This window comes from Chiloscyllium plagiosum, unplaced genomic scaffold (assembly GCF_037043375.1).
Source record: "Chiloscyllium plagiosum isolate Xiang-an unplaced genomic scaffold, Cpla_swu_hap1 HiC_scaffold_10, whole genome shotgun sequence".
NCBI classification, from domain to species: Eukaryota; Metazoa; Chordata; class Chondrichthyes; order Orectolobiformes; family Hemiscylliidae; genus Chiloscyllium; species Chiloscyllium plagiosum.
Window position 1 is genome coordinate 33,798,581 of NW_028270148.1, and position 25,731 is coordinate 33,824,311.

The 25,731-nt window shown below is 39.6% G+C and overlaps 1 protein-coding gene across 2 annotated transcripts in view; it reads right to left on the minus strand.

Moving 5' to 3' along the window:
• Positions 1 to 25,731, minus strand: part of LOC122552723 (tetratricopeptide repeat protein 7A-like) — a 417,993-nt gene that overhangs the window by 125,465 nt on the left and 266,797 nt on the right. For both annotated transcript variants that reach the window (XM_087991260.1, XM_043695623.2), the window contains exon 19: positions 18,726 to 18,928. In XM_087991260.1, the coding sequence (XP_087847386.1) occupies positions 18,726 to 18,928 (203 nt within the window). The remainder of the gene's footprint in view (positions 1 to 18,725; positions 18,929 to 25,731) is intronic.

A 25,731-nucleotide genomic window follows, 5' to 3' on the forward strand; every position in this document is an offset into this window, starting at 1 on the left:
AAGTTTCACAACATCCTTCCCACAGGAGGGAGACCAGAATTGGATGCAGTATTCCAAAAGTGGCCTAACCAATGTCATCTACAGCTACAGCATGATCTCCCAAATCCTATACTCCATGGTCTGACCAATAAAGGAAAGCACATCAAATGCCTTGCTCACTTTCCTATCTACCTGAGACTCAAGGAACTATGAATCTGCACTCCAAGGTCTCTTTGGTCAGCAACACACCCCAGGATCTTACCATCAAGTGTATAAGTCCTGCCCTGATTTGCCATTCCAAAATGCAACACCTCACATTTATTTAAATTAAACTTCTGCCACTTTTCGGCCTATTGGCCCATCTGATCAAGAACCTATTTTACTCTGCTTCACTGTCAACTACACCTCCAAATTTGATGTCATCTGCAAACTTACTAACTATACTGTGGGTTTCCTCCGGGTGCTCCGGTTTCCTCCCACAGTCCAAAGATGTGCAGGTTAGGTGAATTGGCCATGCTAAATTGCCCGTAGTGTTAGGTAAGGGGTAAATGTAGGGGTATGGGTGGGTTGCGCTTCGGCGGGTCGGTGTGGACTTGTTGGGCCGAAGGGCCTGTTTCCACACTGTAATGTAATGTAATCTAATCTAATCTGTAATGTAATCTAATCATACCTCCTATGTTTAGATCACATCCAAATCATTTATATAAATGACGAAAAGCTGCAAATGACGAAATGAGTGGCAGAGCAAAGTGTGCAAAGGACTGTGAAACTTTGCAGTGGACCCAACATCAATCCTTGTGGCACACCGCTGGTCACAGGTCTCTAGTCTGAAGAGCAACCTTCCACCAGCACCCTCTGTCTTCTGCCTTTGAGCCAGTTTTGTATCCAATTGGCTAGTTTTCCCTGTTTCCATGTGATCTAACCTTGTTCGCCAGTCTACCATGAGGAACCTTGTTGAACGCCTTACTGAAGTCCAGATAGATCATGTCCACTGCTCTTCCCTCATCAATCCTCCTTGTTACTTCAAAAAACTCAATGAAGTTTGTGAGACATGATTTCCCATGCACAAAGCCATGTTGACTAAACCTGATCATTCCCTGCCTTTCCAAATATGTGCAAATCCTGTCCCTCAGAATTCCGTCCAACAACTTGCCCACCACCAATGTCAGGCTCACCGATCTGTAGTTCGCTGGCTTCTCCTTAGATGATTTGGAGTTGGGGACCACGTGTAATGTGTCAAAGTTTGTAGATGACACGAAGATGAGTGACAGAGCAAAGTGTGCAGAGGACTGTGAAACTTTGCAGAGGAACTTAGATACTTTAAATGAGTGGGCAAAGGTCTGGCAGATGGAATACAATGTTGTTCAATGTGAAGTCATCCATTTTGGTAGGAGTAACAGTAAAAAGGATTATTACTTGAATGGTAATAAAAGGTTGCAGCATGCTGCTATGCAGAAGGACCTTGCTAAAGAGAATGAGTTTAAAAGCAGGAAGGTTGTGTTGCAGTTGTATTGGGTGTTGGAGTACTGCGTACAGTTTTGGTTTCCTTACTTGAGACAGGATGTACTGGCACTGGAGGCAGTGCATTGGTGGTTCACTAGTTTGATTCCGGAGTTGAGGGGGTTGGCTTCTGAGGAGAGATTGAGTCGACTGGGATTATATTCATTGGAATTTAGAAGAATGAAGGGTGATCTTCTAGAAACATAAAATTAGAATTAGAGAGGATGTTTCCACCGGTGGCTGAAACTAGGACAAGATGGCATAGCTTCAAAATTAGGGGGAGCAGATTTAGGACTGAATTGAGAATTCTTCATACAGAGGGTTGTGAATCTATGGAATTCCCTGCCCAGTGAAATAGTTGACACTACTTTAGTAAATGTTTTTAAAGCTGAGATGGATTTTTTTGAACAGTAAAGGAATTAAGGATTACAGTGAGAGGGTGGGTAAGTGGAGCTGAGGCCATGAAAATATCAGCCATGATCTTGCTGAATGGCAGAGCAGGCTCAAAGGGCCAGACGGCCTACTCCTGCTCCTAGTTCTTTTTTATCTTTCTTAAATAGTGGCACCACGTTAGCCAACCTTCAGTCTCTCTAGCAAAGACATGGACAGCGTGGCTAATAAGTGGCAAAAAACATTCCTGCCACATAAGTACCAGCCAATGACCATTCTAACAAAAGAAGTTTACCAATTTTTCCTTGAAGTTGAATCGCATTACCATTACTGAATCCCCTACAATTAGATTTGATTACTTACAGCGTGGAAACAGGCCCTTCAGCCCAACAAGTCCACACCGACCCGCCGAAGCGCAACCCACCCAGACCCATTCCCCTACATTTACCCCTTCATCTAACACTACGGGCAATTTAGCATGGCCAATTCACCTAACCTGCATATTTTTGGACTGTGGGAGGAAATCGGAGCACCCGGAGGAAACCCACGCAGACACGGGGGGAATGTGCAAACTCCACACAGTCAGTTGCCTGAGGTGGGAATTGAACTCAGGTCCCTGGCGCTGTAAGGCAGCAGTGCTAACCACTGTGCCACCATGCCGCCCAGCAGGATGCCATTGGCCAGATCAGACTGAAGTGGACCACTTTATTAACGCTGCAACAAAAGATCAGAGGCTAGGAATTCTCCTGCACATAATTCACCTAACTCCCCACAGCATGTTCATCCATCCATAAGGCACAGGTCAGGAGTGTGATAGAATAACCTCCATTTGCCCTAATGAATGTAGCTCTAACCAGACTCAAGAAGCTCAACACCATCCAGGATAAACCAGCTTGTTTGACTGGTGTCACATTCATTAATCTAAATATTCATCCATCACCAACATTCCCCCACCACTGCTGCATAGTACATTAACATGTACTATCTACAAAATGCACTGCATCAACTTGCCCATATTCCTTCAACAGTACCTTCTGACCTGCAATCTATAAGGACAAGAGCATTACATACACTGGAACACCACCACCTCAGTTCTCCTTCCTGCTGTCCTGATTTGGAAATATATTGTTTCCTTGCTCTCTGTCACTGAGTCAGAGTCCTGGAATTCCTTCCCTAATGCTTCGAGACCAATGATTTTAACTCCGCATTTTTCTTCAGATGTTGCCAGACCTCCTGAGTTTCTCCAGTCTTTTGTTTTTGTACAACTATGTGTATGTTCTGAATATATGAACTGACAATTTCTGTGCTCCTCTTTGGCAAGATCTCCTTGAGACAAAAGATCAAAGCACCTGATTCTGCTATTATCCTCCTTCGTGTAGAAACACACTTACAGCCACTCCAGTAAGCAACACATGCAAATCCAAGAAACCTGATCTTTCCCAGCTGCACAGTCATTTTTGGCGTCAAACACTGATGGTGAAACCAAGTTAGAATAACCAGAAATACAGAATTAAAAATGTGTCTGCATGTGCCAGTGCATGTGGACACTCGGTAAATAAGTAGGTGAACAACAAGAAGCGGCTGTTAAAGGCAGGGATAGTTAAAAATTGCAAATGCGGTTGTACATGACATTAAAACAAAAATGCTGAAAATACACAGCAGCTGAAAGGGAAAAACGTTGCAATTCATTGAAAATTATTTGAAAATTATTGAAAATTGTCCTGGGCCAATATGCGTTATATTTCTGTTCTTATTTTGAGAAACAATATGGACTTGATGAAAATCAATTGTCGGAAAAGACAATGAAGCTGTTACTTCTCCTTGGTCGTTTGTGATGTAGCTGCTGATGTTGCAGTTGAGAATAAAAATAATCACAGATGCTGAAAAACAGAAAGTTGCAGTCTCCTTTTAGGTTTCCCCTACCTGAAAAACAGTACAAGAGAATGCCCTACAGAATTTAATGTCATAGGCTACTGATTAGCAATCTGGGCAATGAGCCAAAATGAAAATAAATGACAAAAACAGGGAAGCAACTGGGTAACTATTTGTTCCAAAGCAATCTTGCATTTAGTTTTCAGTTTTGCCTGGTTTGACAGTTAATGAGATTACTGAGAGGCAGTCCATTGCGGCTGCCCAACAGGTCCACTGGTGCAGCCCAATGAGCATCATTTTAACCTATTGCATTGTCCAGGGAGTAGGAGAGTGTGATGGAGTAATTAGGCCAAAAATTGTTCCACACCCAATAACCGTGCCATCACTAACAACATAAATTTCCACCTCCATAAGAGCAGTTGATTCTGATTGTGCATGAGCTTGTCTACATCTCTCTAACCTTTAGACTTGACTACTCCAGTCTTCTCATCACTTTTGTAATTCTGATCTTGTGAGCTTGTTAATCACATTCACATTGTAAACTGCGGCATCTGCTGCTCAGGTCAAAAGCTCGGGAATGCCTTCCCTAACATTCTCCAACCCTCTACCTTTTGTCTCCATTTAATGCACTGCTTAAAAACTACCATTTCAAACTAAATTTTAATCACTTGCCCTAATGCCACCTTGTGCCATTCCTGTGAGGCACCTTGGGATGTTCCATTACATTAATGGCACTCTATAATCTGTTGTGTTTTAACTCAATGACCATGGAGTTTGTTAAAATAGAATACTTTGAATTGGATTATCCTGTGTGTGACTGGAAAGTTGACATCGTATCAAACCTCCGCAAGGTTATCCTCGGAAGAGGAGCATAAGTAGAACAGCATTCCCCTCCCCACGTGTGATGATAGTTTGTTTCTGTCCATAAGAGAGTGTGATAGTAATTACAAATATAAGCTCAAACCTGTTCTATGCACTGTTTTATTGTTTGTTTGATTGTCCTGCCTTGTATGAGTTTGCATTACTGTTTCTTTTCTGATAAGGTAACATTTGATGTTTGTCTTCATTTCCCTGCGAACTGGTTGCAGTGGGGGAAGGGTGGGGGGGTTGGCCCTGTTGCCCCTTTCCCTTGTAAATTGCCGTTTCTTGTAAACCACTGTTTATTGTTCATTGTTAACCGTTTCTTTGTATTTTTTACTGTTTGATAAAATTTTAAAAACTATAAGCTCACACCTACTGTCACTTGCTGCACCTGTTGGACTATAACCTGGCATTGCCTGATTTTTTACTTTATCCACCCCACTGGCACTGCCTCATCACTTGCTGCATAAGAAGAGCTCTTATCAAATATCAGAGATCAAGTAAAATCTACAAGTTTGGAATATGAATCAACTATGGACACTAAAAAGACACTCCACAGAGATCAGCCCTGGGTTCCTTATTGTTTGTGATATTCATAAAAGATATAAATGAGAATATTTTGGGTGTGGGGGAATGATAAGCAAGTTGGCAGATGACAAAAATGTGGCCAGGTGGTTGGCAGTGAGGAAGGTGTTAGATTATAGGAGGATATAAACAGATCGTTCAAATGGGCAGATCAGTGACAGATGGAACTTAGCCCTGGTAAATGTGAGATGATGCACTTTGGAGGAAGGAATATGATAAGAGAGTACTACATGAATGGCAAGACACTAGGAATCTCAGAGGAACAGAGGGATCTTGGGATGCTTGTCACAAATCCCTGAAGGAGGATGGACAAGTTAATAGGGTAGGTAAAGGCAATTAGGAGAAAGTGGGGACTGCAGACGCTGGAAACCAGAGTTGAAAAATGTGGTGCTGGAAAAACACAACAGGCCAGGTAACATCCGAGGAGCAGGAGAATCGACGCTTCGGGTATAAGCCCTTCTTCAGGAATCTGAAGAAGGGCTTATGCCCGAAACGTCAATTCTCCTGCTCCTCGGATGCTGCCTGGCCTGCTGTGTTTTTCCAGCACCACATTTTTCAACTAGGAAAAGGCAATGGATGGTTGCCTTTATCAGTCATGGTATAGTATAAGAGCAGGGAGGTCATGTTGTTGCTGTCCAGACTTTGGTTAGGACATAGCTGGAGTAGCATGTGCAGTTCTGGTCCCAGTACTATAGGACAATTGTGATTTCATTAGAGGGGGTGCAAAGGAGATTCACCAGAATGATAAAAATCACAACAGGTTTAATTGGAAGCACTAGCTTTCAAAGCGCCGCTCCTTATAACCTGGTGTTGTGTGATTTTTAACTTTGTACACCCAGTCCAACACCGGCATCTCCAAATCATCAGCAGAACGTTACCTGGTATGGAGCATTTCAGCTCTGAACAGAGCCGAGATAAGCTCCGGTTGCTTTCTTTGGAGCAGAGAAGGTTTCGGGAGGTGGTTGGGGGAGGTGGGAGGTGTATAAGATTATGAAAGACATGGACAGGGTGAATAGGTTGTTCCCCTTAGTCAAAGGGTCAATAAAAAGGCGGCATAATTTCAAAGTGAATGGTGAATGGTTGAGCAAATTTGAGGAAACATTCTTTCATCCAGAGGGCGGTGGGATCTGGAATGCATTGCCTGGGACAGCAGTTGAGGCAGAAAACCTCACTACCTTTATAAAATATATGAACAACCACTTGAAGTGTCATCACTTTTAAGGCTATGGGCCTAGTGCTGGAAAGCGATACTATTGGGGTTGGGTAGTCTTTGATGGGTTGTAGGGCCTCTTCTGTGCTGTATGATTGTAGGGCAGATGTGATACAAATGTTAGAAGAAGAATAGAGGTAACAAATAGTAGTTCCGAGAGGATGAATGATGTATTCACAAATAAGTTCAGGCTTGTAACAAGGCAAAAAAAACACACACATGAATGAAACATTCTATCCATTATCCTAAACACCTCAGCAAGTCAAGATCTACAGAAAAAAATAGAAACCTTTGAAATGTGAATATTAAGTTAGACAAATGAAGAGGTATTTAAAATTTCATGACCAAAAAGGACTTAAAATATGGTGTGCAGAACAGAAAATGTCAGAATTTCAGCCATTTAATCAGAGCTGAAAAACTGCAGAGAACTCTTACTGAGGACAAACTGAAGGGCAGTTCAAAGAGGGAATAGCGTAGGCGAAGTTAGATAATGGATATCTCAGAGTGGTTGCAAACGAGTGGGTATGTGGAGATGGCCTAAGATTGATGAACATGGCATGCCATAAGGAGCAGAAATCCTGGTAGGAGTAGTCAGAGGCAACAGTAGATTTCTCAAAGTTATAAAAATATAAGGAATGGGCATAAGTCTTTTGGCAATACAAGCCTGCTCTGCAGGGCCTTTTTAAAAATTCATTTGTGGGACGTGGGTCTGGCTGGCCAGCCAGCATTGCCTATCCCTTGAGAAGGTGGTGGTGAGCTGCCTTCTTCAACTGCTGCTGATCATCTAAATGAAAGTCATTTTCCTGTGTTGTACACATGTTAATATATTTAGAAAACCTAGAAAACGATTGATCTCTGTCTTGAACATACTCAATAACTGAGTCTCTATAGCTCTCAGATGTGGAGAATTTCAAATGTTCACTGTCCTTTGAGCGAAGAAATTCTTCATTTCAGTGCTAAATGGTCTGTGTCTTATTCTGAGGTGGTGTACCCTGGTTCTAGACACACATGAAAACCAATGGAAACATCTTTGCTACATCCACCTTGTTGAGCCCTGGAAGAATTTTGTATGCTTCTGTGCGATCACCTCACATTCTTCTGAAGTCTAGAGAATACAGACCCATTCTCTTCATACGTCAAGGTTTTGGTGCTGGTGGAGGTTATAGAGGGAGGGGGGTGAAGCCATGGAGAGATTTGGTAACAAGGATGAGAGTTTTTAAATGAAGACAATACTTGACCAGGAGCTTATGTGGGTCAGTGAACACAGGATCAATAAGGAACAGAATTTGTTACAAGTTAAGGCGGGGACCTTAATGACCTCAAGTTTAAGGAAAGTCCAGAAGCAATCAAAGGACTTGCCTGATTCTGCTGCATCCTTAAGGGTACAATTGAAGATTAATATTGTCATGATCCTAGCTGACATTAAAACTGGATAAGTCAAATCCCAAACTGAAATCTGGCTTGATGGATCATATTTTGTTTAGGTTTTTTAACAAGGTGCTCTTACACTGAAATACAGTTGCACAATGCTGCACATTTGGGGTTAACAATAAATAGAAAATTATTATACAAAAGAGTTGAACATAGCTTTTTAAAAAAGTGTTATCTGAGTGTAATACACAGAGTTTTTGAAACACACAGTAAAGTCATAATTTCATTAATTTCAACAGCATTGCATTACAAACACTAGAGCAAATGCCCACCTTCATTCCACATAGGGTTGGACATAGCTGTGGCTTCAATTCCCAGTCATGAGAATCTACTACCTTCTTCCTTGATTTGTCATATAACTGAACTTAAACTTTCTCAGATATAAATCACACCTTCAGGGTTGGAACCAAACACTTCTAGTCAGGAACATTTACTAAATGTTTAACTTTGAGATGACTTTTTTAAAACAATTCTTACTGACTTCCTTTTCACAACTGTTTTCCACATCTAGCTTTAGCCAACTACTCTGAAAAACCACTGAAACCAAGACAAAAAGAAAAAAAAAAATTCTTCCATTCTATAATTATTTCTCCTATGCTCAAAAAATTAATTCCAGAATCTTCTATCTGAAAGCTTAATGGACTATGCTGTTTACTTTACTTGCTGGTAAACTCTCCCAAAGTTTAGAAAAATCCATTACTCTCTAGAAAGTCTTCCTCTCACTACAGTGTTTTAAAAGTAATCAAAAATACTTGCAAGTTAATCTTTAAACCCCTTCAGGCACACAGAAAACCCATATGCCACTAGTTCAAAGTAAAAAAATCAAAAATAAGTGCTTTAAAATGATTATAAATCACACACCGTACCTCACAATATCTATGTTGCAAAAGTGTACTTGGTGGCAGTAGCAGGCATTCATTGAAATAACTGACTCTTTCGTGAAATTATGATTATCAATAGTTGGAAGTCCTGAATTTGTATTTTCAATTCTACTATGCAACTAGCATTTTTCCTTCTTCGAGCCAATAAGGAACTAAACTGGTCCCAATTGCTTGTGTTTGGTCCATATCCCTCTAAACCTTTTCTATTCCTGTACCTGTCCAAATGATGTTTAAATGTTGTAACTGTACCTGCATCTACAGGTTGAACCTTAGGCATATTCTCTCCTCCCTCTATTCAAACTGAGTAGTTAAGATCATTCAAAAGAAGGGAGTTCAACAACTTCATCACAAATCTAGGATTTAGTGCATTGGAACACATTCCAGACTAATGCACTGAATCAATCTTCTGTTTTAGAGTTAGGAAATGGGTATCAGTACAAATATTACACTCGCTTATTTTTCCATGTATGTTGTTGTCTATATTTTAGGTATCCCCTTAACCTTACTGTGATATAAGGATTCCTAAGTACAAGGAGTATATTGACCTATTGCACAAAGAGAAAAAAATCCTTTCCTGGTTACTTCACAACCTTTTCAAGAAGATCCCGAAATTCAGTTGGTTCTTGGGAGATGGACTGTATTCCTTACAAGTAGATGATTTGTATCTCATACAGGATAGCTTTGTGCACAGAAACAAATAACACTAACACAAAACAAGCAAGGACATCATGTTGAGGTTATACAGGACATTGGTGAGGCCACCTTTGTATACAGAGGAACCCGGATTATCCGGATACCAGTTATCCGAAAATTGGATTATCCAAAGGAGATCTCGAGGTCCTGCTAGAAATATTACATCAAAGACATGTTTCCAACAGTGATCGCGTTTTTTGTTTACTATGATTAAACAGGCACAGTCTCCAAATGACTGACATCCCACCCCCTCTCTCCCCACACTTTAAGAGAGTTCAGAAAAGATTTACCAGGACATTGCCAGGACTAGAGGGTTTGAGTTTTAAGGAGAGGCTGGAAAGGCTTGGGACCCTTTTCACTGCAGTATAGGAGATTGAGGGGTGACCTTATAGAGATTTATAAAACCATGAGGGACATTGATAAGGTGAATAGCAATAGGATGGAGGAATGCAAAACTAGGGAGCACATTTTTAAGGCGAGAGGAGAAAGATTTAAAAGGGACCTGATGGGCAATTTTTCCCACACAGAGTGTGCTTCGTATGTGGAATGAACTGCCAGAGGAAGTAATAGATGCAGGTACAATTACATTTAAACAACATTTGGACAGGTACAGGAATAGAAAAGGTTTAGATGGAAATGGGCCAAACACAAACAATTGGGACCAGTTTAGTTTGGGAAACATGGTCAGCATGAGCCAAAAGATCTGTTTCCATACTGTATGATTCTATGATAACCATCAACATCTATGCAGTGGAACATTTAGTCAAAAATGAGCATCAGGAATTTTGACCATTAAATTCAACTTACCAAAAGCTTCATATCGTTAAATATTTATTTTTAGTTATGGGTGTAGGGTATCAGCCTGGATTCTGTTTTTAAAATTGTAGGCAAAGAGCTAAGACTCATAAAATCACATTATTCAACAACAGATAATATCAGGAAACACTGCTAACTCTTGAGAAAAGAAAAACTTGCAATTTGATTAAGGAAATTAAATGGATCGTCTAGTGTTCCCTGGATTCTAGAACAGTGAGCTGGGAGGTAACAAATTTGACCGTGCAGTTATAAAAAAAAATTTGAGTACAATAGGCCAGTAAGCTTGATACCACAAGTAGAGAAAATATTAGAATGACACATTTAAAAGATGTTTACAGGCCACAAAGCAGATTCAATGTTTATTAAAGAGAAATCATATTTGACAAATCTTTTTTGCTTTCTGAGATGTAACCACATGATACATGGAAGAGAAATCTATTCACGCTTCTCATGATTTTAAAACCTCTGTAAGGTCACCCCCCAGCCTCCGACACTCTAGGGAAAATAGTCCTACCCTATTCATACATTATAGAGATTGTTACATCAAATTAGGGTTCATATAATTACAGGTACCCAATCAGCCTGCTCTTCCAACACTCTCAAGACTGTGTCCAACATTATGTGCAATTCTGTGATTGGACAATATTTGCAAATTAATCCTGAGTGTGCAAAGAATTCTGCTGATAACCAATTTAGAATCATCGGTGAGGCTCACAGTGTAGCACCTACTTGCATGTACTGCAAACTATGTACATTAAACACACGGCCTTGTTCTTGGCTGATAGAAAGAACATGTACATATACTGTCCCTGTTTCAACTCAATAAAATAGGAGATAACTGTTCACTAGTTAATTTATCAGGACAATGCATTGACCAGAGTCTACCAGCCTTGTTTAAAATTTAAATAAAAGTTCAACAGTCAGTTATCATTAACTGATACATACTCCATGGCAATTCCTCTATCAATCAAAATCCATTTGCCTCAAACCAGCAGTCTCTGCTCATAAAGGAAAAATAACATTTATACAGTATTTTGCCATTTTTTTGGAAACTACACTGATGAGTGCAGGATGAAAAACTTTGCTAAAATCTGCCTTTTTTCAGAATAGCAAAGTTGTGCACTACCAAACCACCATTTGAAAAGAGACAACAGAAAAGCAAGAATAAAATATAGCGAGTCATTTTCAAGTGAACAGATTGCAACTATTACTGTGCTCTGGAAGAGGCTTGTGTGTTAGTTATGACTCAGTGAGTAGCATACCTATCTCCCAGTTGCAAGGCTCCAGGTTTAGTTGCCCTCCTCAACTTGAACACAAAAATCAAGCCAAACACTCCAGTAACCAAGTACTGTAGTACTAAAGGAGTGCTGTCATTTTGTGGTGTTGTCTTTCAGACGAGACAATAAACCAAGGCCTAGCTTTCACTCTGATGCAAAATACTGTACCACTCCATTACTTTGAAGAATAGAAAAGGAATTGTTCTCAGTGTTTTAGTCAACATTTGTCTCTCAATCAACATCACAAACAAACAGAATACCTGGTCATTATCATCTGCGGTCTGTGGAAGCTTGCTGCATGCAAATTGGCTGCTGTTTCCTACATTCCAACATTGACTACACTTAAATAATATACTATTAGCTATGAAGAGTTTTGAAATATCCAGTGGTTATGTAAGATGCGATAAATACAAGTTTTTCTTTCATGCAGATCTAAACACTGACTTGAAACAGCTTGGTTGAATTCCTTATGCTGCACTATGAAATTCTATTTAATTCTTCAGTTTCTGAGTACTTACTAGCAACAAACAGAAACTGCTACCCACAGCACCAGTCTTTCAGGCCATTATTCTTCCCAGGTTTAGGTTGATTGATCACAGAGAGATTACATTTTTGTACTGCTGCTTTGTACAGTCTTTCTTTCACTATAAGGGCATGCCTCTGATTAGAAAACAGAAGGATTGATTGCACCTTTTATTTGTAAAATGTTATGTCTGCACTTGAATCGATCCCATAATGCAGTAAACCAAGTTCTGGAGCAGTCACAGCTAAAATAAACAGAATCCAGCTCTTTTGTAGTGCTTCCGTCAAAAATTAATTAATATTAATTTTCTAAGAATTACCAGTTACTAAAGGAAAATCCTTGTTTTCATAGAATCCCTTCAGTATGGAAACAGACCCTTCGACCCAACAAGTCCACACCGACCCTCCAAAGAGTAACCCACCTAGACCCATTCTCCCACCCTATTACTCTACATTTACCCTGACTAATGCACCTAATCTAGAAATCCCTGAACACTATGGGCAATTTAGCTTGGCCAATTCACCTGACCTGCACATCCGAACTGTGGGAGGAAACTGGAGCACCTGCAGGAAACCCATGCAGACACAGAGAGAATGTGCAAATCCACACAGACAGTTGGCTGAAGCTGGAATCGAATTTGGGTCCCAGTTCTAGTATTGGGTTTGCAGAGAATGATCAAAAGCTGAAAATGGCTGCCAGCTCAGGGTGGCTGAGGCCACAATACTAGATTCATTGAAGAAGCTGTATATTCCCATGGAAAATGATAGGGCTGGTATGTAGGAAGGGTGATATCAAATAGGCCAAACAGCCTGCTTCACCCATACAAACCTAATTGTCTAAACCTATCCAGTTTGGAGGTAAAATGCACAATAAAGCAAAAATGTTGCAGTCAAAGCACCAACGGAGTCCATAGAACAAATTTGAACACATTAAATACATTTAAAAACATCTTAAATGTAGCCTGTGCTTTAGACTTGCTCTGATTTTTAACATGCACCATTTTGTTACACAGTAGGTTAGATCACCGACATACTGCACCATCATCCAACCTACTTATTTCCCTTGATGCAGTAGACAGAAAGAGATAATGATGCACTGTTACAAAAAGACAGAACTTAATCTGTTTAAATCATTAATTTGAAACTATTAATCAATGAGATACCATTTAGTAGCTTTGATCCAATAATATGCTGCCATCTAAAGGTGAAAATACATAGTCTCCTTCCTTAAAAACAAGGTCTGCCCAGAAATTTTGCTCTACTTTTACAGACTATGTAGCTTAGCACAAAGGAGCAAAACTGAAGTCCCAACAATTCACATTACAGAACTGAAGAGGGAAAAAAGCATTTCATATTCTGCAAAAACAAGCAACTTTGGGGCAGAGGTGTTTGGGTGTTTGTGGTGGGAAATAGGGTGTGACTATGTAGATTGACTTTTTAAGATATGACAGGAGACATTTTATCATATGATTACAATACTGATCATATTCAGCAATCAGAAGTGGGAACGCAACCTGATATTTATCGTCTATAGCCAAGAAATATTTTGATCAACCGCAATGTCCCATTTTTACTCAACTGAGATCAGCTACCTCAGCTTTATTCCTGTTCTCTAATCTATCAAAGGGCATTAAAGTATGATCATAATCAACCCGTTAAAGAGGGTTGAATGGGTGAATCATGAGGGTAGTGGCTGTGGGAAGCAGACAGCAGAAAGGTGGAATATGGGGGCAGGAGGGAGTAGTGAAAAAAAGTGAGGGCAGGAGGAAGCAGGAATGGTACTGATCTTTCTTTTTCCCTTTGCTAGATCTGTACTATCTTTGATTCAGGTAGCAGCCTGGGGTGTTGTTATCAGTGGTGTCACAGCCACAGGAACTGCACATGCGAGGAGTTTGTCTTCCGCATCTGCAGTATCAGCAAATACATCCACAGCTTCACACCAGCATCATTCCAGTTTTCTGTTTCCCTAATTGCCCCAATCTCCCATTATATTTCCATCCAGTGTTACCTCGTAGCTGGGAAGAAGGAACATTGAAGAAAGGGTATATATCAAGGTTTCTGTTCAGGTCTTGAAAATCCCCCATTTTACAAACAGTTAAAATTCAACAGTGGATTTAAGAAATGTGTAACAACATGTTTTTTTTACCTTAGAAATTGATTGGAAAGAAACTCAGTTTGACAAATTGTGCAAGCAGAGTTGCAAGAACTGAGGACACCTTACAATCATCTAACAACAATAAAATGCAACATCTAATTTAATGATGGCAATTATTTGCTTACACCCATTTTTCCAGTCCATTGTTTATGAATGGTATAATTACTATTGCTTTATAATCAGCCTGAACAATAGTTGAATTTAAATAAATGTCTCAGTCTTCCAATGAATGACAATTCTGCCCTTAAAATGAAAGCAAATAGTACCACTGTTACTGTGGACAAAATTACCTGGACACAAATATTTAGATAGTTTCAACCTTGTGAAATTGGGGAATTTGTCAAACTCTAAAGTGTCTACAAAACCTAATTTTGTACATCTCATCAACCAATACTATAAATTGAGATTTAGATAAATAAGCTTCCTTTATTAATAAATACACTGACGACAGAGCTCACCGTCTAGGGAATAACCGCAATCTATTATCACTGCTTTAGTTTTGATCTTGGGATTTCAAAGTCTGTGAACTAGAAAAATAGCGTGTATATCTTAACTTTCAGCAGCAAACATATGATTCTGAATTTAAAGTCATTAGGTCACTGCACGGATCAGGAAGAAGTTGTATTTTATAATGTAAAGAACCAAAATAAATCTTTTGAAATACTAACTAGAAGAACATCAATACAGCAGCAACATATAATAAGATTTCAGACACACATTAAACTATTTCCATATATTAGCTGATGCTTTCTATTACTGTAAGTTTTAGATTCTATTATTCGAAGTTGGTCAAGTGATGGCACATAGGATAGTGAATCCCATAACGATCACATATTCAGCAAATTTGATCAACTCTAATTCAATTAAAGTATATCACTGCCAAAACTAATTGCTCTTAGAAACTATTTTGAATATTTTGCTTTAAACACTTAAAACCTCAATAGTACTTGACGAGAACTTCAACAGTAGGCCCAGCAGTTGTGAAGCTTTCCCAACTCCCATTTTTGCATACTCAGATAGGTTACAACAAAAAATTATTCAGTTGATGGAAAACCTTTCACAAGCACCTAACAAGCAAATGTGCCGCCTGTCATAATCTTCATTATTTTATTTATCAATTCATTTTTATAAACATCATTATTCCACCTAGGTTCTAAATTTCAATCTTTTTATCCACCCTTCATACTTACTTCACTTGAAACCCAGACCCATTTTTGATCATCATCATGAACGTATATTTAGAAAATATACAGAGCTAATTCCATGATCTTGTGCATCCAACAGGAAGCCATGTTCATAAGAAGTGTGAATTGGAATGTTAGGACTACTGTTGTAGCCTGCATGCTTTTTGACAGTAGCTCCCCTGCTCTGAATCCTTAATATAACCCACATATTTTCAATGATAACCCAATTTGTTCCTTTTCTTACAAAATCAACTTTTAAGTGAATAAATAGAACTCACCAGAAAGAAAGAAATAGGACATTTGGCCTAATATCTCTGCTAACTGTTTTATGCTCTATGTGAGTCTCTTATTTATAAATCACTACAGAAGATTCTTACGTATAAAAATGTACCAGATTCCTACAAAGCTAAATACAGAGAGTTTAAAAGATTGCTCTCATTCCGGAGGCCTTAAGGCTAAACAGGCCTCAGGATCTCAAAATATGACTGACTCCTTTTGAGGAAAGCAATTATTTATATAATGCCATAATCAATGATATTATGAAATTCAAAATTAAAGCAGATAATCCTAATAATACAGAACAAGAGAATTAATAATAAAATAAAGCTTTGATTTTAAGGTTCTGTTGAAGGAATTGTCCAAAACCTTAACATATTTACCCTCAAATACTGACTGACCTGGTGTGAATTATTGTTTTTACTTGCAATTTCCAAGTATTCATTGTTGACTCCTGTTGAGGTACAGACCCACTGAAGTATACTAATTCAAAGAAGTGTTTAGTTGGTAAAAAATTTATTATCAACAAGTAAGTAACAAATTATTGCCATCAGCAGAGACACAATAGCATAAAGGTAAGCCATTTGGCCATCCTGTCATGACAGCTCTCTAAAGAGCAATCTCCCTGCTACATCCTCATTGCACTGCAAGTTTAATTCCCTCAAGAGAAATTCAATTCCTTTTGGTAATCATTCATTATCTTAGCTTCCCAGACCCTCACAAGCAATGAGTTCTACGCATTGCATGTAATAAAAGTTCTTCATCACCATTCTCCCTGCATCACTTGCCCAAAACTTAAAACTGTGCCACCTATTTCTTGTATCATCAACTAATGGGCTCAGTTTGTCTTTATCCATTGTATCTTTTAACTCGTCACATTTTGTACACTTCTACCTGATTTCCCTTCGATCTCTTTTGCGCCAGGGAGAGTAACAGCAGCTTCTCAAAGCTAACAGTGCAGCTAAAATCCTAATCACTGCAATCATTCTGGAAAATCTCCTCTGCATTCCCTCACATCCTTCATAAAGTGGTAACTAGAAGTAGATGAAATACTCTATTTGTGGCCTAAACAGCATTGTGTAAAGGTTCAGCATAACATCCCTATTTTCGTCTTCAAAAACAGCTGTGAGAAACAGAATCTCGCAGATGATATACTAAGAGACAATGCAAGAGCTGTCTATCAAGCAAACAAAAAAAAACTTACTACGTATTACTAAGTAAGATGCTCAATGAGGATACACTGGGTTGCTCCAGCTGAAAACAAACAAAAAACAATTAAAATCTTAGGGCGCTGTAATCTTATGAAGACCATAAGTGAAATGGTGCGTGCAAGATTGGGATCTTGAACAGCAGACAAGTTTCAAAACAAATTCACTACTTTCACTGCTTGGGGTGAGAGAAATCGATTAGATTCTGAGGACGAGAAATTGATGCCACAGCTAAGTCACAATCTCACTGAATGGCACAGCAGACAGACAATGGGCTGAAAGGCCTACTTCTACTCCTATATCTTGTGCTCTTGATGTAAATACTGCACACAGTATTTTAGATGTAGTCTTAGCAATGACCTGTAATAAATGAAGCATAACAAGCTTACTACTCTAAGAAAGGGTTACTGAATCCGAAACGTTAACTCTGATTTCTCTCCACGGATGCTGCAAAACCTGTTGAGTTTATCCAACAATTTCTATTTTTGTTTCTGATTTGCAGGATCCACAGTTATTTCAGTTTTTATTAAGCTTACTTTTATGTTCGATTCCTCTTGCAATAAAATACAGGATTCCAACAGCCATCTTAATGATTTACTAAGCTTGTACACTAACGTTTTTTGACTTATGTATTAGAACACTTATATTCCTCTGTGAATGTTAAGGCAACACAGTCCTTCCTGCCAAAGTGAACAACTTCACATTTTCCCACAATACATTCCAATGCCAGAGTTTTGCCTACTCACTCTACTTAACTATATCGGTCTTCAATCTTCTTTCGTCCTCTTCACAACATAATTTCCGACTTCTCTTTGTGTCGTCTGCAAAATTAACTGGCATGCATTTGCTCCCCTTATCCAAGTCACTTATACAAATTATAAGTAGTTGAGGTCCAATTTATGCATATTGTTTTCTGCTAGCCAGCCAATCTTCCATCCTGCTTATATGTTACCTCTATACCAAGAAGTACCGCAATAAACTTTTATGTGGCACTTTATTAAATATCTTTACAAAAGTCTTGAGTGCATGGAGTTGTTTTATTACGTTAATGGTGTGATACAGGGTTTGTCATGGTTAAAGGCAAAGGGAATAAAAGGATGTGAGAACAGAGCCGGCACGCAGGATTGGAACAACTATTCACATAGGAAATAGACCAAGACAGGCTAATTAGGAAATTAACTAGCTATAAACAATTTCTCAAATCCCATTTAATCCAAGCAGAGCTTGGGGTCACACCCATTCTGAAATCTTCAAAATAAAGAATTGTTAACATCCTAATATCATTTAACTTATTTAATCTGTGATCTTAAAATCTAAATTGTGAATTACATATATGTGTGATTTGATGGTTAATTGGCACAATGGTGAAAGTGATTTGCTTTTCATTGAATTAAATTAGTATAATGAATATACATCATAATTATCATCATGTTGTGTGCTAAATAAATTTGAATTTGTTCATTTTACTGCCCAGAGTCCATAGTCATAAATTTACTTTCAGATTCTTGGTTTATTTATTGCAGCAAATCCATGTTGGGTAAATGCTAATATTGTCCATAATATTCCTCAACTAGTCGTATGTAACAGAAACAGGCAGTGTTCCATTCCTGATCACTGACCAATTGGTTTGGCTTGAGATGGAGAGTATGAGGAGAACAGAAAATAACAGCATTGATGTTCTCCCACAGTGAAACAGCTTGCAGTTATAGGGTTTCTGGCACCAATGAAAGTTTATCTCATCATGAACTAAGAACTTTAAGAAACAAAACTGGGGAAAAAGGAGGGCAAGTTGTATGTCTGTTTTTAGTGAAGGGAAGAGGCAAATGACAGGTTGAAAAAAAGAGATTTTCCTCATTATTGAACTGTTCAATTAAAAATAACTCACCAATTGTTCCATGATCTTCGCACTTCTTGGATTTATAACAAGAGCCTCATCATAAAAGTGCTTGGCTCCTCTCAAATTGCCTCTCATCTCTTCTAGCCTCCCACGCATGAATATCACATCATGCGACATGGAGAAAAGACTTGCTGCTTCTTGGATGCAGAAGGAAGCTTCTTTGGTCCTTTGTAGTTCCAGAAAAAGTTCAGCTAGTTTTTAAAGGAAATGAACAGTATTGATTATTTAAAATCACAGAAAGAAAAATTTACACTTCAACAGTAAAAATATTTTTATCTGAAATGCTAATTGGGTTCAGATTTTACAGTGGTATGCTACATTAGTGAAATAACATTAGGTAGAAAATTCTCCATTTTTAGAATACATCATGCTGCACACGCATCACACACAGATTCAGCATGACTTCAGCCTGGACTCTGGAGCACAAAGGAAAGTTTGAGATGGACAGGAGGAGTATTTAGAGGAAGGGGATGTTTAGAAAAGGTGTTTGAAAGGGAAAATGACAATGGACAGACAAGCAATGACAATGTCAACAAAGTTAAGTGAGCAGGAGACTTGAACTCACAAAGTTCTACCTGAGGGATAATAATGCCAACACTGCTGATTAGAGGTCAAGCTTACATACTTCTACTATTCTTCTTCTTCTTCCCCTCTCTCCCCCACCCTGTTCAAAACACTAACTCTTGCTGGATATAGGTTCAAGATTACAAAGACCCTTACAAGTAGAAGGGGACCAACATTTATAAGAAAATAGCAATAACATTTATGTACTATAGGCAATTGTATGTTTAATTTTAATTATTTATCACTTACTTATGCACTGGACGTATGTCCAAATAATGTTGACAACCTTGAGTGAAAACAATAAGTAGACACTTACTCAACTAGAGAACTTGAATATCATGGAATGAATTGCAATTTCCAATCCAGTGAGATTTCATTTTAAATGGCTTCCTCTATTTTACAGAAAGTTCTTGAAACTGTTTAGCTGTGAGTTTAATCAATCTAATATTTTGGATGAGGTCCTGCTCATTTGTCATTCTAATGTCTTCAGCTAGAAGCAAAGAATTAAATTGGCAGTAAATTAATCAAAATATTAAGAAGAGTTGTCAAAGTCAATGAGAAATTCTTTGTAAATTTACGTTTTTGTCCTCAAGTACTCTTAAGTTATGGTTGGCTGAGAAATTTAAAGTAACTTGTGAACACAGACGGTTTCTAATCATAATATCAATTTTACTTAGGAGTTTATGGCACCACATTTTCTGCAAATGTTGCTGACTCATTGATGTTAAAACATTTCTGCCATGAAATGGAAGTATTGCAGGGGAGTAAAAAGTTCCATTTAATGTCATTTACCTCACTTCCTATCAGGCATTATTCATAGAGTCATAGAGATGTACAGCACAGAAGCAGACCCTTTGGTCCAACTCTGCCATGCCAATCAGATATCCTAACCTAATCCAGTCTCATTTGCCAGCACTTGGTCTGTATCCCTGTAAACCCTGTACTCATCCAGATACCTTTTAAATACTGTAACTGTACCAGCCTCCACCACTTCCTCTAGCAGCTCAATTCCACACACACATCAACCTCTGTGTGAAAAGATTGCCCCTTAAATCCATTTTATAATTTTCCCCTCTCACTCTAAACCTATGCCCTCTAGTTCTGGATTCCCCCAACCCAGGGAAAAGACCTTGTCTATTTACCCTATCCATCCCCTTCATGATTTTATAAATCTCTATAAGGTCGTACTTCAGCCTCTAGTGTTCCAGGGAAATCAACCTATGCAGCCTCTCCCCTTAGCTTTCAAAGTAACTTTCATTCTCATCATCCAGTTCCATCTCAGCAGTGATGAGAATTATCCGTCCAATGCAGCAATATTATCAAATACAATGGTGTGAAGCAACTACAAGACAAAACTTCCTTAATTTGCATTAAAAACTGTACCATTGCCCATCTCTTTGAAGAGTGAACTCTTCTGTGACAAGGTTAAAAATCAACAACACCAGGTTATAGTCTAACAGGTTTATTTGGAAGCACTAGGTTTCGGAGCGCTGCTCCTTCATCAGGTGGTTGGGACAATATGTATTCCTCATGCTCCAATCTTGTTTGTTTGTCTGAGTGATGTGGCTAAGTTAATGCAGAAATGAGTGAGTGCAAAGTCTCGAGAGCACTCGGAACAGGATTGAGATCAAGTCTAATTTCTTTTCACTTCGAACACGTTTAGGAGTATGCATTTAAAAAGAATCCACTAATATATAACTTCATGTCCTTTCTATGTGGCATACAAGTCATTCAATATTATGATTCCTTGAAATACAGTGCACCATGTTCTTCTCTCTTGAATTCATAATCTTTGCAAAGCAGTGTACTTTGTGAACAATCTGGCTGCTTACCAAATTTGGTCATCTATTCAGGCTACAGTAATCTGGTTTTTGAAAATGGTTTGTTCTGCACCATTTGCATTTTCCAAGATGTTACACATCCTTTCTATTTAGGACGGCATGGTGGCACAGTAGTTAGCACTGCTGCCTCACAGCACCAGAGACCCGGGTTCAATTCCCGCCTCAGGCAACTGACTGTGTGGAGTTTGCACGTTCTCCCCATGTCTGCGTGGGTTTCCTCCAGGTGCTCCGGTTTCCTCCCACAGTCCAAAGATGTGCAGGTTAGGTGAATTGGCCATGCTAAATTGCCCGTAGTATTAGGTAAGGGGTAAATGTAGGGGTATGGGTGGGTTACGCTTCGGCGGGTCGGTGTGGACTTGTTGGGCCGAAGGGCCTGTTTCCACACTGTAATGTAATCTAAAAAAAATTACTGCCGGTACCAAAGACAAAAATACTTAATAAAGAATTTGTAAAGGGGAGAAGAAAATGGAATTTGAAATAGTTCTACAGCTGGGTATTTGTCTGAAATTGTCACTTAACCCTCTCTAGTTCAGGTCTAGCAAACCAAATATTGTGAACCCTTGAATTTAATCAACTTTTCAGCAAAGAAAGTTGGAAGCAAGGTGTACAGATGCCAATGTTTCTGCAGATATCCCCCAACCCTGAAAATTTCTTTCTCTTCTCTCATGAATAAGCTACATTTATTGGATGTAGCTCCATGAGTGCTACAACCCACAACTACTTTGTCCAGGAAGTATATACTACATACGTGACTGGGAAGGATGGCTTTAGTGGATATCAACATGCACATGCTATTTTAAAACAATGGCCATTGGTTAGAGCGCTGGCCAATTTGATCCCTACCTTGCTGAAAGACGAGTCCAAAATTAGCATCCCTATAAGTATGTGGCTCAGGTAAACTGAATTAGTCCAGAACAGTGATTGTACCCAAAGCAAGCCGAAACTGTATGATTCAGTTATCCATTGTGCATCGTTTTAAACAAATCTCTGGCTTGAATATTTTTGGCTGAGTGTGAGTAATGTTGAGTTTGGTAGAGTGATTTTTGCCATGAGGCCAAACAGATTTTCTCATGTTATTTTATCAAACTCATTGCATTATTTATTGTTTGAGTACTTGTGGTGAGAATCCAGACCATCCTGCTATGCATCTTCATAGAGGAACTCATTGTTTAGTGAGGGGCCTCCATGAGACCAGTGTCCCCAAGACTGCACCATCTTTCAAAGTCTGAAGGAGGGGTGTCTGATAGATATTAAAAGAACTAACTACAGAGATAGTGGATACACTGAAAGCAATCTTTCAAGAATCCTTAGATCCTGGAAAACTCCCAGAGGATTAGAAAATTGCCAAATATAACACCTTTACTTAAAAAGAGGAATTTAAAAGAAAAAAGCAGGGAACAATGGCCAGCTAGCTTCATGTATGTTATTAGAAAAGTGTTAAGAGTCTATTTCAAAGGATGGCATAGCACAGCATTCAGAAATACTAATACAATGAAGCAGGGTCAGCATGGCTTCATAAAGGGGAAATAAAGGGGACAAATTTATTAGAGTTCTTTGAGGAAGTATCAAGCAAGATAGCTAAAGGGGTAGCAGTGAATGCAATATATTTGGATTTTCACAAGGTCTTTGATGAGGTACCACACACATTAGGTGACTGAAGAAGAGCCAATGATGTTAGGAGTGGTATGCTCACACTTGTGAAGTTAACTAACAGGAGGCAATTGGGATAAAGGGGGCATTCTCAGAATGGCAAATTGTAACTAACGGAATGCATCAATGCTGTGGTGCAATTATTTACGATATATATTAATGACTTGGACGAAGAAAGTGACTGTACTATCGCCAAGTTACAGGTGACAGAAGAATGAGTGATCTTCCCAAGAACAAGCCCATCTTGTGCAGAGAAGAGAGTTCATCACACACTGACAGCTCTGCACACGGGCGAGGGAGAAACTGCCCAGGCCACTGGCAGTCAGAGGCACCTACCAAAATCCCATGGGAGATGAGCCATTGGTCTCAGTAATGAAGGACCTCATGCAGATTCAAAGGGAAGGGCAACTTTGGTAGGAAGGCTTTCAGCAGGTATTGGCCCTCATTACTGAAACATAAAAATAAAAGCTAGGAGCAGGAGGAGCCATTCAGCCCTTCAAGCCTGCTCCCCTATTCAATCGTGGCTGATCATCCAACTCAGTACCCTGTTTTTGCTTTCTCCTCATTCCCTTTGAATCTTTGGCCCCAAAAAGCTTTACCAAACTCCTTCTTGAAAACATTCAATGTTTTCGCCTCAACAACTTTCTATAACAGAGAATTCCACAGGCTCATCACGCTCTGGGTGCAAAAAAAGGTTATCCAGTTCTAAATGGCCTACCTCAGACTGCAAATCCTGCTTCTAACACCTCAGTCATTGGGAACATCCATCCTGTATTTGCCCTCTCTAGTCCTGTTAGAATTTTATATGTTTCTATCATATCATCCCTCATGGTTCTAAACTGCTATGAGTACAGACTAACCAATCCAGTCTCTCTTCATACATCAGTCCAGCAATCCTGAGAATCAGTTTGGTAAACCTTTTATTGCAGTCTGTTCATGGCCAGAACATCTTTCCTTAGATAAGGAGATCAATGCTACACTCAATACTCCAGGTACAGTCTCACTAAGGCACTGTACAATAGTAGCAAGACATTCCTGCTCCTGCACTCCAATCCTCTCAGGATGGAGGCCTTCCTCACCACATAGCTGCACTTGCATGCAGCTGAGTGTACAAGCAAACTCAGGACTTGTTGCACCTGTTTCCAAATCTGTCATCATTCAGATAATAATCTGCTTTGCTGTTTTTATTACCAAAATGAATAATCTCAAAAATTATCCAATTATACTTCAGCTGCCATGCATTCCCTGAGTCACTCAGTTTGTCCAAATCACACTACAGCATTTTTGCATCCTCTTCATAGTCCACCATCCTGCAGCGAAGCTGGGATAATGCAGCCAGTCCATCATTTGCCTGTCCATCATTGCTCAGATTCTGCAGCAGTGCAGCCAGTCTTAGATAGGTCGGCAGCTGCTGTGCAAAGCCAGGCCCAGTACCCTCAAGGTCTGCTCGAGAGTTGACCATACCTGCACTCCATCGCACTCAGATCTGAAAGCAGGATCAGAATGGGACAGGGAAGCTTCAGTCTAGTCCAGGTGCTCCCCCTACAAGGCCACTGAACTCTGCCACAAGGCACCCTGCCGGAGAATGAGACACACACAGGCCCTCTATCGTTTTCAGACAGGACACTGTGCAAGTGGCCACCTCCACCTGCCTGCCCGTCTCTGACCCTTGGAAATTGCAACCAAGGAGGGTCAACTTGCCTCTTGGCATGTCTAATCTGCCCATACCCAAATTCCCCAGGGTCGCCCAACTAAACGTCCAGGGCCAATGGGCTCCATTGTGGACTGAGAAAATGAATGAGAGCCATAAAGTGATCTCATTCAGATCAGACTTGCTGAATTCTCACCCTATTTTACTACTTGTCTTACCCAAGACCACTCAATTCAGAGCCTAGTAAGAATCAACTCTATGTAACATTGGTGAATAGTGAACATCACGAGGCATTTCAGTGAGTTAATACTGAGCACAGAGCGGCACAGTGACTCAGTGGTTAGCACTGCTCCCTCACAGCGGCAGGGATCTAGGTTCGATTCCACCCTCAGGTGACTGTGTGGAGTTTGCACCTTCTCCAGCGTTTCCAGGTGCTCTGGTTTCCTCCTACAGTCAAAATATGTATATGTTGGGTGGATTAGCCATGCTAAATTGCCCCATAGTGTCCAGGGATGTGTAGGTCAGATGGGTTAGCCACAGTAAATGCAGGGTTACAGGAATGGGGTGGACCTGGGTGGAATGCTCTTGAACAGTGGTATGGACGGATTGGGCTGAATGGCTTGCTTCCACACCATAGGGATTCTAAGATACTTGATAGACAAATTCAAAACTGAGTTACTGTCTGTCAGATGCATGTGTTGTACAAACATGCTATTACAATAGAAACTGTAATGGAATTAATCTCAGTTCCAGAAACTCCAGTCCATCCATATTTCTTCCACCTACGTCTATTCCTTTACCTTAGGTCTTGCTCATTCATTTCTCATGTCCTCAGCAATCTCTAATGTTTCCCATTCTCCGGTGTACTAATGTCAAAATTCTTGCCCTTCACTACAAAGGGTAACTTAGACATCTGCTATGAATGGTCATGGGATTGACATCCCATTTACACTGACTTCAGATTGGTTCATCTGGAGTTTGTACCAAAGACAGAGGAACCTTGATTATCTGGCATTTGATTAACTGAATTTTGGATTATCCGAACAAGGTCACAAGACGTTGGTGCTTGGTTAACTGTTATCCGGGGTTCAATTATCCGGCGTTTGATTAACCAAACGACAAAACCCCCGCCTGTGTAGTTCGGATAATCAAGGTTCCTCTGTATTCTGATAGATGTGTGAATTTTAGTGTCACTGGCTCAGATGAACCCTAAAATAAAATCCTTGGAATGCTGCTGAGGTCCGCCATCTGCTATGTGTCCATGGTCAGTGCAGTATGATTTGAAAAG